The 15,842-nt window shown below is 41.9% G+C and overlaps 1 protein-coding gene across 2 annotated transcripts in view; it reads right to left on the bottom strand.

Moving 5' to 3' along the window:
• TXLNG (taxilin gamma) overlaps window positions 1-4,018 on the bottom strand; it is a gene marked incomplete at its 5' end in the record, with an annotated part of 42,364 nt that extends 38,346 nt beyond the window's left edge. Inside the window, one exon of one of the 2 annotated variants that reach the window (XM_080910039.1) lies at window positions 3,902-4,018. In XM_080910039.1, the coding sequence (XP_080766165.1) occupies window positions 3,902-4,003 (102 nt within the window). The remainder of the gene's footprint in view (window positions 1-3,901) is intronic. The other variant, XM_080910038.1, reaches the window with a different exon arrangement.
• Window positions 4,019-15,842: the final 11,824 nt, after the last annotated feature.

Here is a 15,842-nt window from a genome sequence, read left to right as displayed (position 1 = left end):
ATTTGCAAATATGCTATAAAAATGATAGGACACTATATAAATATAAGGTTTTGTTAAGGTGAATCCAAGTATCATATTTTAGTCTTCAAAATGGTTTGTAGACCTAAAAGCAAATTTATTAATTGTTAAATGTTTCAAGATTTTTATTTTTAATTATCTTTATGTGGGGGTGGGGAGTATGTGCAGGTGCCCATGGAGGGATTAAGAGTTCCCTGAAGCTGGAGTTGTAGGCCACCTGATATGGGTGCTAGGAATTGAACTCTGGTCCTCTGCAAAGAGCAGTTATCCTCTTAATGGCTGAGACATCTCTCCAAGGTTTGTCCAACACAATTTTATTCAATGATGATAAATCATCTTTTAACATTCCCAAGCAGAACTTTAATGAAAAACAAAAGCACTGAGACATCTTAGAAAATACTAAACTATGGAGACAGTTAAATGACAAATTTGGAAGACACTCTGGACTACACAGTGAGACTCTGTCTGCTAATAAACACATGCATACAGTGGCAACTTGACATATGATGCCTGCAATCCCTGCATTCAAAAGGCTAAGGTGGGAGAATCAGAATTTTGAGACTAGCCTGGGCTACATGGTGAAATACTATCTCAAAAAAACAACACCACAGGCTGGCAAAAATGACTCAGAGGGTACTTGCTGCCAACCTGAGTTTGATTTATAGGGACACATATGGTAAATGTTGTCTTCTTACCAGCATACATGACTGATATGACTGACAATGAGACACACACAGACACAAACACACACACAAATAACAACGAAAAGAAAAAAAAAATTAGCTGGTACCAGCAGTTGGAAAGGATGACTAGTTGGAGCACAGGCTACCCTAGAAACATGTTATTATATACTTGTCAAAATTCATACATTATGTAACAGCACTGAACCTTGTAAACGAAGGGGTTAGTCGGTAATAATGTATCTGTGGTGTTTGAACAACTGTAACAAATTGCAACACATTCCTGCAACATGAAAATAAGGGAAGGGGCATTTGTGAGCAGGAATACCAGAACTCTACTTTATGCTTATAACTAGTTTTTGTTTGTTTTGTTCTTCAAAACAGGCTTTCTCTGGCTGTCCTAGAACTTACTTTGTAGACTAGAAGAACTTGAATTGCCTTCCTGATCTGCCTGCCTTCGTGAAGTTAGGCTAGTATGATTGAAAAGGAAAGTTTAAAACTTTATTTAACCTTAACAAATTGAAGCTGGGCCCAATGGTACAAACTTGTAATCTCCACCACCCAATCCCAAGTATTTAAGAAAATAAGCAAATCAGATCACTACATGTGGTTAGTGCCTATAATACCAGCAGTTTTAAGGCAATTTCTCAAATGGCATCTAAAAATATACTGCAATATTACCTTTAGAAGAGAAAAGTCACCTCAAGAGCCTGTTCAAGTGAATATAGTTATGAAACCATGCTATAATTAACTGAGCAGGTCAAGAGTGACTAGGCACTTAAGCCCAGAAGTTCAAGGCCAGCCAGATGAACAAAGCAAGATTCTGTCTCTTTTTTAAAAAATGGGTGTAGTAATCTCACTTGCACAGCACTTAGGAGGCCAGACCAGACACTGCATCAGAAAAATAAAAATGACTAGGCAGATGATTTGAACCAGGAACCTACAGAGCCTGTCTCCACTTTTCTTCACTTCAAGTCCTATAATATAAATAATAACAAGAAATCACGTTTCTCAATGCCTCCAATACTTTAAAAACAACTGAAATTTCTGCTTCCTGAAAAACAAAAATTTAAAGGTTAAGTTAGAAAAAGGAGTACTTTCTAAGGTTCCTCACCTAGAATCAATAAACTGAAGATCATGAATGAGCAACTAAAAATTAATGTTTACAGATACAAGATGTTCACCCAATTTTCAACTGATGATTCAAAAGTAATGTTAACTTCTATTCCATTTTATAGTCAGATAGAAACCAAAACATTCCCAAAAGAGCATGAACAAAAGGCAAAGGTGGTAAAAATAACATTCATATCCAGCCATTAATCAAAGCTCTGAACTCCAAGAGCCATTACCTCTTACCCTCGTAGTTTAAAATACTAGTTGATTAAACCTTACTTCCTAATTCAATAACTTTTTGTCCTTATTCCAGTGACATAAAAGGGAACTTATGTCCTCAATTGCAGTGGCTTTTTATCAGAGTTCTCCCCTGGGGAACCTATGAAATCAAACACTGAGTTTGGCTCCCAACCCTCAGGGAATAAATGTCCAAAGTGACAGTGTTGAATCTGTAAAGAACTGTTGGGCCACAGTGCCTTTTCCAGTCTAAGCAGTAGGTCCTTCTTTTATGAGAGACAGAACATAACATGAAAATACTCGACCTGACCAAAAAAAAAAAAAAAAAAAAAAAAAAAGAAAAGAAAAAAAAAAAAAGAAAAAGAAAAAGAACCCCAAGCCAGAGTGGTGGCTCATTGCTATAATCTCAACACTCAGAAAATGAAGGCAAGAGGAAAATGGCAAGTTCAAGACAAGACTACATAGTCAAATGAGGCCAGCCTGCTACAGGGTAACCCATTTCAAAAAGAACAAATTGAGGGAGAAAAGGAACAGGCCCCAAAAAGCCAATTCTTGACACTGCTCAAATGTAAACCAGACCTTTGTTCTCCCTTTTGAAGTTCATGAATCGCATTAGAAAAATATTATTTCGTAACTTCATACAGGAGTGGCTTTTAAGATTAGTCAAATACCTAATTAAGTAATATTAAATAGCTCTCAGTGGTCACACAGTGTGTCCAACAAGTCAAGCGGTTTCAGTATGTTCTCCTGCAAGGCAAAGGGACTTTACACCTTTTCAATACCATACAACCCAGTTCTTGGTTCCTGGGCCCGAAAGCCCTGTACCCTACTCGTTGTGCAATCATTGTCAAAACTCCACCCACTGAGCTCCAGAACAAGTGGATTTCTCCCATTCTGAAAGAGATCTCGATTTTCTTGTATCCAGGGAGACACTGAAAACTCCTTGACAAGAGTCAAGTAAGGCAAGGGGAAACAAGCGGTCCAGGTCCTCTCCTAGATTAAGAAAGACCAAAACGAAGCCCAGGAGGCACTCAAGTTTCCACTTACCAAATCAAAAAGAAAGAAAAGAAAGAGAGGGTAGTTGCAGGAACGAGGAAACGGCTATCAGACGATGATGCTGGTTATCCAGCATCACCACCTCACCGCCAGCATCACACTCTGGGCAGGTCGATGATGCACAGAGACCAAGCCCGGGTGCGAGTCCCGGGAGCCCCGCGGCATACCCCGCGTAGCCACCCGCGCAGTGTCGCGGAGGGGGGATGCGGAGGGGGGGGGGAAGGGGAAGGGGGAAGGGGCGAAAGGAAGCCCCGGCTCCTGCGCTGTTATCTTACTGCGCAACAACCTCAGCTCTAAGGCCAGGGAGCACCCCGCAGCGCGCGCCCTACGCACCTGCCCAATGCCAAGAGGGCAATCCTGTACCCCGGTAAGCCCCCCACCCCCACACCGCCACTTCCTTGGGCAGCGGAGTCCCAATGCACAGTGAGCACACAGGCTAAGGCACAACACCTGATGACCCGGGGAAGCGCCTTCCGCACGTGGCTGTCACACCTGAAGCGCCCCTGCCTAGCACCCCTTTACCCTCCTAGCCCGGGGTCCACCCTGTCCTTCCTCAGCCCCCAACCCCCTTAGTGTTCCCAAGTCCCAATCATCATCCCTTCTCACCTGATCCATTTCAGCCTCAACCCCCCCACCTGCTCCCAACTATCGTCACGCTTCTGAAGGAAAGGGGGGAAAGGGCCGGATGTTCGTCCCGTAGCTAAAGGTAAAGGGGGTAAGTGAAGAGGTGAACCCCAAAAAGGATAACCCAATCATCCCCGCGACCCTCCCACAACGAAGGCGTCCCCTCCACTGACCTTCTGTTGGGGGCTGCGTCGTCGTCCGCCCCGTCCGCCCTCAATAGCCTCCTCAGTACCGCCGCCTCTTCCTCGCGTTGCCTCCTCAAGCCGAGTCGCCATGAGGTGATGGCAGCAGCCAAACAAGCGGCTGGACCAGGGGCACGGAACCTCTCAGGGACTTCGGCCCCGCCCCCTTTACACTCCAACCAATCGAAGCGTGAGAGTCTTCCCACGTGACCGGAGGAGGTTGGCTCCTAGGGGAAGACAGTTTTATGGGGGTGGGGAGCGTAGAATTTTGGGCTGGGCTTCTGTTAAGGCCGAAGGGCAGACAGAGGCCGCTGGAGTCTGCGCGGGCAGTGAAAGGGAGTAGACTACAATTCCCAGAAGAGTGTGCGGCCACGGCGTCCAGCCATAGATCCGGATAGGAGCGTCCTGGGGGGGGGGGAAGAGTACCCACTGTGCTGAGTCTGCAGCCTTCTGGGGCTTGTAGTCTTTGAAGGGCAATGTGGCGGTACCGGAAAGTAGTCATTATTAACCTACAAGAAAAGTTTTTAAATCTTCCAGAGTTTGAGAAGGAATAGAACTAGAGACACTTTTTTGTGGTTTTGCTTTTGTTGTTGCTATTCAGAATTGTACAAGTATAATTTGGGAATAAGAGACTCTAACTTCGCTCTTTTCGAGGTGGGAGATGCAATCTTAGAATTTGAGACATTGGACACTTGCCCAGAGTACAGCCTCTCTACCAGAGTTCTCACCAAGGTTTAACTGTCCAGAGTTCCTTTGAGCTGGAGGCCTAATCACCTTTGCTCACCTACTCTGGCTTCAAGCACAGTTCTCCACGCTTAATTCAAGATTAATTTGTGTTGAAAATTTCTTGCTTTTTCTACCAAATGTTTTGCTAATTAAAAATATCATAAATTCTGTTTACTGACAGTTATTTTTTTCTTGATATGTTGGAGTAGGTAACAGAAACATCCCGTTTTGTGTTTAATGGAACCAGATCCTCAGTGGACTAGAGTCTAGAAGTCACAGACCATCACGAATCCAGACATTGTTTGAAATAATTCACTATAAAAAATCTGTGCAAATATACTTTTTCTGCAGGTGAACATGAAACAATGATAGCAGGAGCCAAAACTTAAACAACTTGAGTGATAGAAAATTTCAATTGAGCAAATTCTTAGAAGAAAATAGGGTTGGTTTTGTTATTGATGTTGTTTGGGGTTTTTAATATTGTTTTATTAGTGTTTTGTGGTGCTTGTCATCAAACCAAGGATCTCATGCAAACAACACCAGCACTCAACCACTGAACTATACTCCAGCTCAGTTCAATTGAAGATATTCTTAATTTTAACTATTTTATTTTAATTTGGGAAAAGCACCATTATTCAGACACCTCAGTCCAGGTTTGAGGTTTCAAAACAAAAGCATTGTTCATGACACAGATAGTACATAACAAAGAACCTACAGCAAGACTATGTATACAATCATCTCTCACCTTCTAAAAGGAAAACTGTCACAGCAAGACTTAGAATAAATATATTAGTAGTGCAATTCTCCATGGCTTTAAGTGACAAAATGCACCACAGTTAAATTATAGTACAATAAAAAATAACAGCCACCAAAATTACAAACATTTTTAAACACTTATTTTATGTACGCTATAGCTGTCTTCAGACACACTAGAAGAGGGTATCAGATTCCATTACAGATGGTTGTGAGCCACCATGTGGTTGCTGGGAATTGAACTCAGGGCCTCTGGAAGAGCAGCCAGTGCTCTTAACCACTCAACCATCTCTCCAGTGCACTTTCTTTTTTTTTAACTTAGAAAAAGATCTCGTTTACATAGAACAGCATATAAATATGTTTATAACAGATGTCAGGAAATTAGTTCTTAACCTGGTGTGGGGGTGCAAACTTTCAAGACCAGCACACAGGAGACGGAGGCAAGTGCATCTCTGTGAGTTTGAGTAGTCTGGCCTACTTAATGAGTTCTGGGCCTAGCATAGTAAGACTCTGTCATCAAAAAGAAAAAAGAAAAAGTTGGTGTAAAACAGGACAGTTGAACTACATAGAGAAACCCTATTTCAAAAAAACAAAAGAAAGAAAGAGGAAGGGAGGAATGAAGGAAGGAAGAAAGGGAGAAAGAAAGAAAGGAAGGAAGGAAGGAAGGAAGGAAGAAAGAAAGAAAGAAAGAAAGAAAGAAAAGAAAAGAAAATTACTCCTTAATGTGATATGCTAATTCTTTTCCTGAGTCACCAGTCAGGAAAATATTTGAGGGTATGGTTACTTCTGATTTTAGGTGTTGAGTTTTCCAACTAGGCATGAGTACAAATGCCTGTAATCCCAGCTTTGGGAAAGTGAAATTACAACTAGAAAGGAGAATCAGAGATTCAGGTTTATCCTTGCATGCATAGTTACAGCAAGGGCAGGCAGAGTGGTGTGTTCAAGACTAGCCATGTCTAATAACTACATAGCAAGTTCCAGGCCAACCAGAGCTCTAACAGTGAGGCCCTGTCATACACACACAAACACACACACACACACCCTTCCTGAATCAAATCAACTGGTTTTGATATTTTGTTTGTTTGTTTGAGACAGGGTTTTCTCTATGTAGCTCTGGCTGTTTCTGAACTCCCTAGACCAGGCTAACCTAGACCTCACAAAGATTTGCCTGTCTCTGCCGCCTAATTGCTGAGATTGAAGGCATTTGCCACTTAGTTTATTTTTAAATTTTGAAATTATAATTTGATTACAAAAGTTTCCCTCCCCTTCCTTCAAACCTTCCCATTTACCCCCATGTTTTGCTTTCCTTCAAATTTATGGTTTTTCCCCCACTCAAGTAGCCCTGGACCACTAATGTATTCTATTGAGAGTGCAGATTCCAGGTCTAACACATTCAGGTTTTTGTTTCTGAGTCTTTAAGGGGTGCTCAGTACAATCTTCCTTGATTGTTTTCACCTTTGTTCCAGGAAGTATCTGTTTAAAGCACACCGCCTGTAAATTTGCTTGACAATAGGGTAAAGGCCATGCAAACCACTGCTCACCTTCTTGCAGGAATTCTTTTAGGGCTCCCTGGGGGCTGGAGCTGGACCTTCTTTAAGATTTATTTTGTTTTTCTTGGGGAAGGAGCTGAAGTTGAGAGTGCTAGAGACTCTTGTAGAGGAAAGGAGTAAGATTCTTAGCACCTACATTAGGCAGCTCACAACTACTTGTAACTAAACTTTCAGGGCATCACACACCCTCTTTTGGCCTCCAAGGGCATCTGCATGCATGTGTACATGCTAACTACACACACACTTAAGCACACATAAAAAGTTTTAATCATGATAAAAATAAATCTTGAATTTTTCTTTTCTTTTTTTCCCAGTGGTGAGGATGGAACCCAGAAAGACTTCCGCATGCCAACTTGGGAACCACTGAGTCATGTTATAGGCCCATTCAGAAACTCATTACAGTCTTTGACATGTAGCACAAAACTGTTCCTTCAATTAGAAAAACAGTTCTGAGCTTTCAGATGTTTTAGCCATCATTTTTGTAAAACAGGAAGTACTCTAGACAGACTCAACACTACTGCAGAGGGAGCATTCTGCTGTTATTGCAGCAAATATCTAGAAAGTGGAAACCCTCAGAATTCATAGCTGAAGGTAAGATTGTTAAGAAATTTAGGCTATGGTATTCTTTGATTGGTTTTGTTTAAATGTTTAACTTTTGGGGATACTTTTGAATATATAGCATTTCCCTCTACTGTCCAGGATAGTAGTTTCTTCCTTCTGTTCTTTCCTTCTTCCTTTCTTTCTTTTTTCTTTCTTTCCTTCTTCTTTCTTCCTTCTTTCTTACTCTCTCTCTCTCTCTCTCTCTCTCTCTCTTTCTTTCTTTCTTTCTACAGGATCTTCCTTTGCAGTCCTGGCTGGCTGGCCCAGAACTTGACTTGTATCCCAGTCTGGCCTCAAACTCCTAGAGATCAGCTTGCCTCTGCTTCTTCCCAAGCACTGGTTTGAAAGCATGCATTTCCATACCCAGCTAGTTTTAAACTTCTCATCAAATTGCATCAGGCTAGCCATGTGGGTTTGACGAGAGAGAGAGAGAGAGAGAGAGAGAGAGAGAGAGAGAGAGAGAGAGAGAGAGAGAGAGAGAGAGAGATTTCTATTCTGTGAGACATGGTAAATAAAGAACCATTTTGTTTGTTTGTTTGTTTGGTTTTGTTTACTTTATATGTCAGATCTGAGGGCTTGGGTAATTGATATCTGTCCAGAGAAAATTGGATTTCCCCTCCAAGAAGCCCAAGTCCCAGGCAGAGTGTCCCAGGTGCTCTTGTTACAAAGTCTGAACTTCCTGTGATAGTGAGCGAGAGGATAGGGCATGGGATGTATGTATTCCCAATACCTACATAATGCCAGACACAGAGAAAGCTCTCAACACATACTTGCTGAGAAAAAAAGGGGTGGAGAAGATCTGTTCTCAGGCATGGTGATTCATGTCTTTAATACTAGTATTCTGGAGGCAGAAAAAAGAGCATTGCCCAAAAATTGAGGGCAGTCCCAAAGGAAGACTCTTGAAGAAGAGGAAGAAGAAGAAGAAGAAGAAGAAGAAGAAGAAGAAGAAGAAGAAGAAGAAGAAGAAGAAGAAGAAGAAGAAGAAGAAGAAGAAGAAGAAGAAAAGATGAGGGGGAAGAGGAAAAAGAAGGAGCAGGTGGGAAGGAAGAACTGAAACTGAGAGGGCTCAGTTGATAAAGTGCTTGCTATGCAAATACACAAACACAAGGACCTGAGTTTGATCCCCAACATCCACACGAAGAACCAAGCTAGGGCTGGAGAGATGACTTACCTACTTAAAGCATTTGCTGTTGTTGGAGAGAAATTGTGTTGGGCTTCGAGCTAACAATCATCTATAACTCCAGTTCCAGGGGACCTGATGCTCTTTCCTGACTTCCAAGGGCACTGAGCACTCATATGGTACACTAACATACACACAAGGAAAACTAAATGGAAATAAAGCAAGTCGGCTTTACAGCACATGCCAGGAAACCCAGTGATGGAGGAAGAGACTGGTGAATCCCTGAAACTTGTTGGCTAAGCAGCCTGGCCTGCCTTATCAGTAAGTCCCAGGTTCTAGTGAGAGACTCTGACTCAAACAACAAGATGCGGGTGCCTAAGCAGGAATGGCACCCCAAAGTTGCTTTCTGGTTTACAAACACATACACAATGTACACACCCCTCATACCATACATATGGTAAAGAGAGATAGATCCCCTGAATCGGTAAGATTCAATGGTAATATATTTTCTAAATCTGTTCAGAGCCAGAACATCAGTTCCTCAAAGTTCCTTTCCTTTGACTTCTTCCATGGTTTTTGGGCTGTGATGTTCCTCTGTACCACTGGGAGGACCTTAGGCAGCCAGAGCTCCAAGCTCACCATAGGATGATGTTGATAGCAGCACTGTGGTTACAGTCATCAATTCAACACCCACCGAGCACCTAGCACATCTGAGTGACTGAGTGGGTACTGGGCATGGCTTTCTTTCGAATAAGGGGTTCTCAAACCAGGCAAGAGGGTGCCTACCTGTAATCCCAGCACTGGGGGTTGGGAAAAAATAAAGAGAGGAAGATCAGAAGTTCAAGTTTATCCCAAGTTCAAGACCCACTCGACCTTTGTAAGACTCTGCCTTAAAAAAAAAAAAAAAGAACAGTGAGATAGCCCAGTAGGTAAAAGGGGCTGCCATGCCAGCTCGGTGACCTAAAATCTATCCCTGGGTCTCATGATGGAATGACAGAACTGACTTCTAAAAGTTGCCCTCTAACCTCCATATTTGCATAGTGGCACACCACAGACACACACACAGGCACAGACAGACACAGACACACACACACACAATGTAATAATCTCTCATTAAACCTGTAATCCCAGTACTTGGGAGATTTAGGCAGGATTGTCTTGAGTTCAAAGTGAGCCTGGGTTCTATAAAGAAATCCTGTCCTGAAAGAAAAATAGGGGAAAGGCAAGAAATGAAAAGAGCAAGGAAAAGGCTAGCATACTATAACCCAGCACTTGCAAGATGGAGGCAGGATTAGAAAAGAAGTCCAAGGCCAACCTGAGTTACATTTTTTAAAAAAAGACAAAAAAATCCCCATGAACTGTTAATGGTCTTAGGTTTGAATGAAAATCAGTATATATAGAACCGGGTGTGTGTTAAGACACATCTCTAATCCCAGCACTCAGGAAGCAAAGCCCCACTAGAATCCCAAAAGTTTTAGGCCAACCTATTCTAAATAGTAATACTCTGTCTCAAAATTCTAAGCAAAGAAAAAAAAGAATAATTTGTTCCTGTGCAGGAATTTCTAGAAACAAGTATTATCAATGGAACTGTAGGAGGAAAGAGGGTGGACTAATTAAAACTGCTAAGTTTGGGGAGGTGTAGCTCTGTGGTGGGGTTTGTGCTTAGTATGCTGAGACTCTGGTTCACTCTAGCACTGGGTAAGGAGGAGTGGAGACCCAGACTTTTTGGAAGGAAGTGATGTTAATACTGAATCTCAAGGGGCATCAGAACCTTCATCCTGGAGAAAGCTGCAAATAGCAATTAACCCTCACAAAAGCCAGGTGAAGACCATTGCCCATACGTCCCCCAAAACCCAGAAAGGAACTCCTTCCCCTCTTCCTGCCTTCTCATCTCTCCCTAGAGTCTCCTGATGTTACAGTTTCCCTGGGAAAGAGCCAGCAAGTAAGACAGAGTTACATCTGAATCCCAACCTGCTTTATAGAGTAGCACATGGAAGCTGCTGGCTTTTGAAGCTGTTGAGATCCTGATAAGGTGACAAATTCCCATAACCCCAGTTCTTGAGAGGCTAAGGCAAAAGGATTAAAAGTTCCAGGCCTGGTCAGTAAAACCCTGTCTTGGATTAAAAAAGAAATAATTAAGAAGCAGGAGCAGTCACCACTCCTGGTTACTTACCAAGGTGCCCTAGAGGCAGGCTCTCATCCAGCTATCAAAGCTGGATCTTGTGCTTACCTAAGCAGGCATCTCCGAGAAGGGGCCCGAGTGACAGAGGGACATATACTTACAGTGTCATCATCAATGCTGTTACAATAATTCTTTGATAATACTGACTAACCAGTCCATTTTCAAACTTATTGTCTCTAAACTACTTAGAGTATTTTATACACACTGAGAGGGAAAGCACATATATATGTATGTATATATATTTATATATTTACATATCAGACTCATAACCAATTTTTAAAAATTGATCGAGATGTAAAATTTACATAATACATAATTAACCATTCTAGGGAACAATTCAGTGCCTTTAGTATATTCAGAATTTATGTCACTACCATCTCTGCCTAGTCCCAAAACATTTCCATCATTCTAAAATAAAATCCATTAAGCAGTTTTTCCCCCTCCCTCTCCCCCGCCAGTCCTTGGCAACCACCAATCTGCATCCTGTCTCTATGGATTTACAGAGTCTGAATATTTCATAGAAATGGAATCATGCAATATGTGACCTTTTGTGTCTGGTTTCTTTCACTTAGCATAATGTTTTTCAGATATACAGATATAACACTGATGATACTGGAAAGGCAGCCAACAGCAACTGTGACATTTTCCAATCTCTAATATTATTAAGCCCAGCTCTCCCCATCTCTCTTTGTTTTCCTGATAAGGCTTCCTGTCCTTTACTCATTGAGGCTAATTTTGGCTTATTTTCATTAATGCATTTCTACCACCGTTTTGTTTTCTCTTTTCTACTTTTTTTTCACTCTGTCATGAAACTGATTTATTGCTGATTCCTATTATGAAACTATAATAAATAAAAGAATTGCAGATGCAGTAAGAATGACTATCTCTAAGCTTATTGAAAGACATAACCATTATTAACATTTTGCACCATTACTCTGTGTCCTTTATACACACAAGCAAATAGCACACATGCATAAATATGTCTTTTTATTGCAGAATTTACTATTGTAACATTTAGAGAAAGGACATCACAATGCACTCCTCCCTCCCATAAATGAATAAATATGAGCATCAAAAGACCCCTGGTTTCTGTGGGTAGGAAACCTGCAAGCATTTTTTGTATCCTGATGAGAAACAGCCACCACCTGTGTTTGGGTCCCAGCAATCATGTCCACACAATGGAGAATCACTCAGCCATTTAAAAAGAATGAAAAGATGTTGTCTGCAGGAAAATGTATTGAGCTGGAAATTCTCATCTTAATGGAAATAAACTAGACCCAAAAAGATCTCCTGTGTTTTTTCCTATATACAGATCTTATATTTTATATTTTATTTATGTATTTAACTCGCTATGTAGCCCAGGTTAGCTTCAAACTTACAAGGATTCACTTAGTCTCCTGAATGCTTAGATTACAGGTATGAGCCATCATAGCATATTACACATATATACATACATGTACATATATATACTTGTTTGTATATATATACATATATACACATATACTTGTTTGTATGTATATATATATACTTATATGCATTATATGTGTATATAATCATTTATATATTTGTGACAGGAAAGTAAAGGCAGGGTCTCTGGGAAAAGAGAAGTAATGGGCGAGGAAAGGAAAGAAAAAGAGGGATGAATGTGATCAAAATGAAGAACATACTTATGAAAATGTATCATTCATAGTTTTATTATTACATTTACTTATTTATTTGTGGGTGGGGAGCACTCATGTGGAAGTCAGAAAAAAACTTTCAGGAGTCGCTTCTCTCCCTCACCATGTGGGTGCCAGGGATTAGCCTCTGGTCATCAGGCTACTTCTTTACTTGCTGGGCCATCTTAACCATCTTCTTTTTCTTTTCTTTTTGTAAAAGGTAACTTTTTAAAAAATGAAATGCTAATGATGCCAGTCCCGACCCCTTTCATTTTCTTCCGGGACAAGCTCTTACTCAGTAGCTTAGGCTGACCTGGAACTATGCAGTGCATGCGGATCGGCCTCAAAATCATGGCGTGCATTCTGCCTCAGCCTCCCCAGTGCTGGGATTACAGGCATGTACTGCTATGCCTCGTTAAACATGTTTATGAAACCCATGGGTATGTATAATGAATGAATAGCAATGGAAAAATAAAGAAAAACCTAAAGACAAAATTTTCCACCTGGAGCATGCCTTGGACTCTGGTTGTAACATTCCAGGAAATGGCACAGGCAAAATTCTTCACTGAGCTGCATTTTGAATATACAACTGGTGGTATCTAGATGAAAGCTGCAACATTCAATCTCTTCCATAAATAAGGCTCCTTCCTCCCAAGTTATTCTTCCGCTTTAGAAAAACAAATTGAAACTGGGTCTCATGTAGCTCTTGTTTTCTTCATTTGGCTTTTTAGACAGGGTCTCCTATATCCCGGGCATCATGTATGTAGCCCAGGTTGTCCTCAAGCTCACAATGTAGCTGTGATGGTCAATATTGATTATCAATACGACAAGATCTAGAATCATCCACGAGGGAATGCCTAGGCACACTTGAAAGGGATTTTCTTGATTGGCTTAATTTAATTGATGTGAGAAGACCCAACCTAATTGTGGAGGGTGCTTTCTGTCAGCCGCCCACATGTAATATGGTCAGAGGCAGAAGAAGATGCTTGTTTGTTTCTTTGTTTGCCTACTTGCCTTTTCATCTCGCTGCCCAGTTCATCTGTCCTGTTGGCACTTTTACTGGTGAATTCATCTACTCTGTTCATGCCTTGCTGGCAAGGTTGTGTGTTCTGTTCCTGCTTCTCTCTCTCTCTGTTGCTGCCACGGTCTCCTGTCCTGAGAACTCGGCGTGTTTGGCTTTACCACATGAAGCAAAGACCAGATCCTCAGCACCGGACTGGGGTCGCTAATTGGATTGTGTCTCTTCAGTGTGAAGACCACTAGTGTTGGACTATCCAGACCATGTTATGTAAGCCAATGTAATGCCCATCTCTATTTTTAAAACTATTTTTAATGGGTATAGGTGTCTTGCCTGCATGTGTATCTATGTACCATGAATCAGATCTCAGGGAACTGGAGCTATGAATGGTTATGAGGCCCCATGTAGGTGCTGGGAATTAAACCTAGGGTTCTTAAGCACCGAACCATCCCTCCAGAACCCCCCCTCCACATATATATTCATTCTCTCAGTTCTGTTGCTCCAGAGCAGCATTTCTCTCAACATGTGGGTTGCCACCCTGCTGGCAAACCTCTTTCTCCAAAAATACATACTTTCCATTACAATTCATAATCCTAGCAAATTACAGTCATGAAGTAGCAATGAAAATAATTTGATGGTTGAGGGTCACCACAGCATGAGGAACGGTATTAAAGGGACACAGCAGTAGGAAGGTTGAGAAGCACTGCTCTAGAGAAAACCTCAGTAATATAGTACCAAAGGGTGACCTGGGTTTCTAATCCGACTGGCTCCACAAGACTCTGGAAGCTCGCTGGAAAGGACCTCACACCGCGATCCTGACCACGCCTGAGGCTGTTAGGGTGGACAGGATCAGGACGTGGAGACACCGCTCCCACGTTAAGTCTGCTAGGAGAAAGATGATCCGGCCGTTGAGGTCCCACAGGAAGGACGGAAGGTCACACAGGAAGGATGGAAGGTCACACCACACCCTGTGGATCCGCTGAAACTGGGGCTCCCTTGCTTCTGATCCGGCTTGCCTGCTGCTTCCTCTTTGCCGCACCAGCCCCCAGCCCCCTTACTCTCTGGGTCTGAAGTTTGGGGTGGAGCAGGATGCAGATACGGTGTCTGTGTCTTTTGTTTTATTGTATTGTATTTTTTATTTACGTGCTTTAAGGCAGCAAAGACAGGGTGGGGACCTGGTCATCACTGGGTTCTGGGACAGCCAGGGCGCTGCAGAAGTTTATTTTATTTTTAAGATTTACTTATTTATGTATGTGAGTACACTGTCAGTGCTTTTAACCGCTGAGTCATCTCTCCAGTCCCCTCCTTTTGTTTAAAGGCACTGTTATAGTTCGGTTGTGTCTTGTGCTGTCTGCTGAGTCACCCAGGCGGTGCTGGCTTAGAAGGTCTGAAGGGTGAGGAGAGTGGTTGAGGCTTGGCACCACGAAGTGAGCCATGGAGAAGCCATTAGTGAAAAAGTGCAGCCCAGTTGCAGTAAGGGACTCCCCACCCCCTTGGTTTTGGAGATGCTAATGTGATGGAACGAGCACCAATAACAGCAGCAACAATGGAGTAGAGTCAGCCAGAAATTAAAAGCACTGGCTGCTCTTCCAGAGATCTGAGTTCAAATCCCAGCAACCACATGGTGGCTCACAACCATCTGTAATGGAATCTGATGTCCTCTTCTGGTGTGTCTGAAGACAGCTACAGTGTACTTATATATACATAAAGTAAATAAATAATAAAAAAGAAAAGTGATGTTTGTGTGTCAAGTTGACGAGGGGCATTGGTACTGGCTAGTTTTATGTCAACTTGATACAAGCTAAAGTCATCAATTTCCTCAATTGAGAAAATGCTTCTATAAGATCCAGCTCTAGAGCATTTTCTTAATTAGTGACTGATGCAGAATGGCCCAGCATATTGTATGCTATAAAAACCACCCCAGGCTTATGGCTGTGGGTTCTATAAGAAAGCAGGCTGAGAAAGTTATGGGGAGCAAGCCAGTAAGCAGCACCCCTCTTGAAGGCACCGAGGTAGCAGAATAAACTCCGTTTTATTCTCTCTCTCTCTTCTCTCTCTCTCTGTCTCTATGTCTCTGTCTCTGTCTCTGTCTCTGTCTCTGTCTCTCTCTCTCTCTCTCTCTCTCTCTCTCTCTCTCTCAAATTCTTTCAATAAGAAACATCATTCTTCCATTCAGAAACTTGATAGAAAAAAAATTAGTGTGAACTACTATTAGCAGGTGGCAGGAGCCACCTTCAAATGAATTTTCAAATTGAAAAATACTGCTTTACCACCTGTTGGGGATAAGTTGCAAATGGAATAATTTAGTAGGGTTTGTAGCTATTT

Source organism: Micromys minutus, assembly GCF_963924665.1.
Source record: "Micromys minutus genome assembly, chromosome: X".
NCBI classification, from domain to species: Eukaryota; Metazoa; Chordata; class Mammalia; order Rodentia; family Muridae; genus Micromys; species Micromys minutus.
The sequence above is the reverse complement of the archived record's forward strand: the minus strand, read 5'-3'. Positions and strand labels throughout refer to the sequence as shown.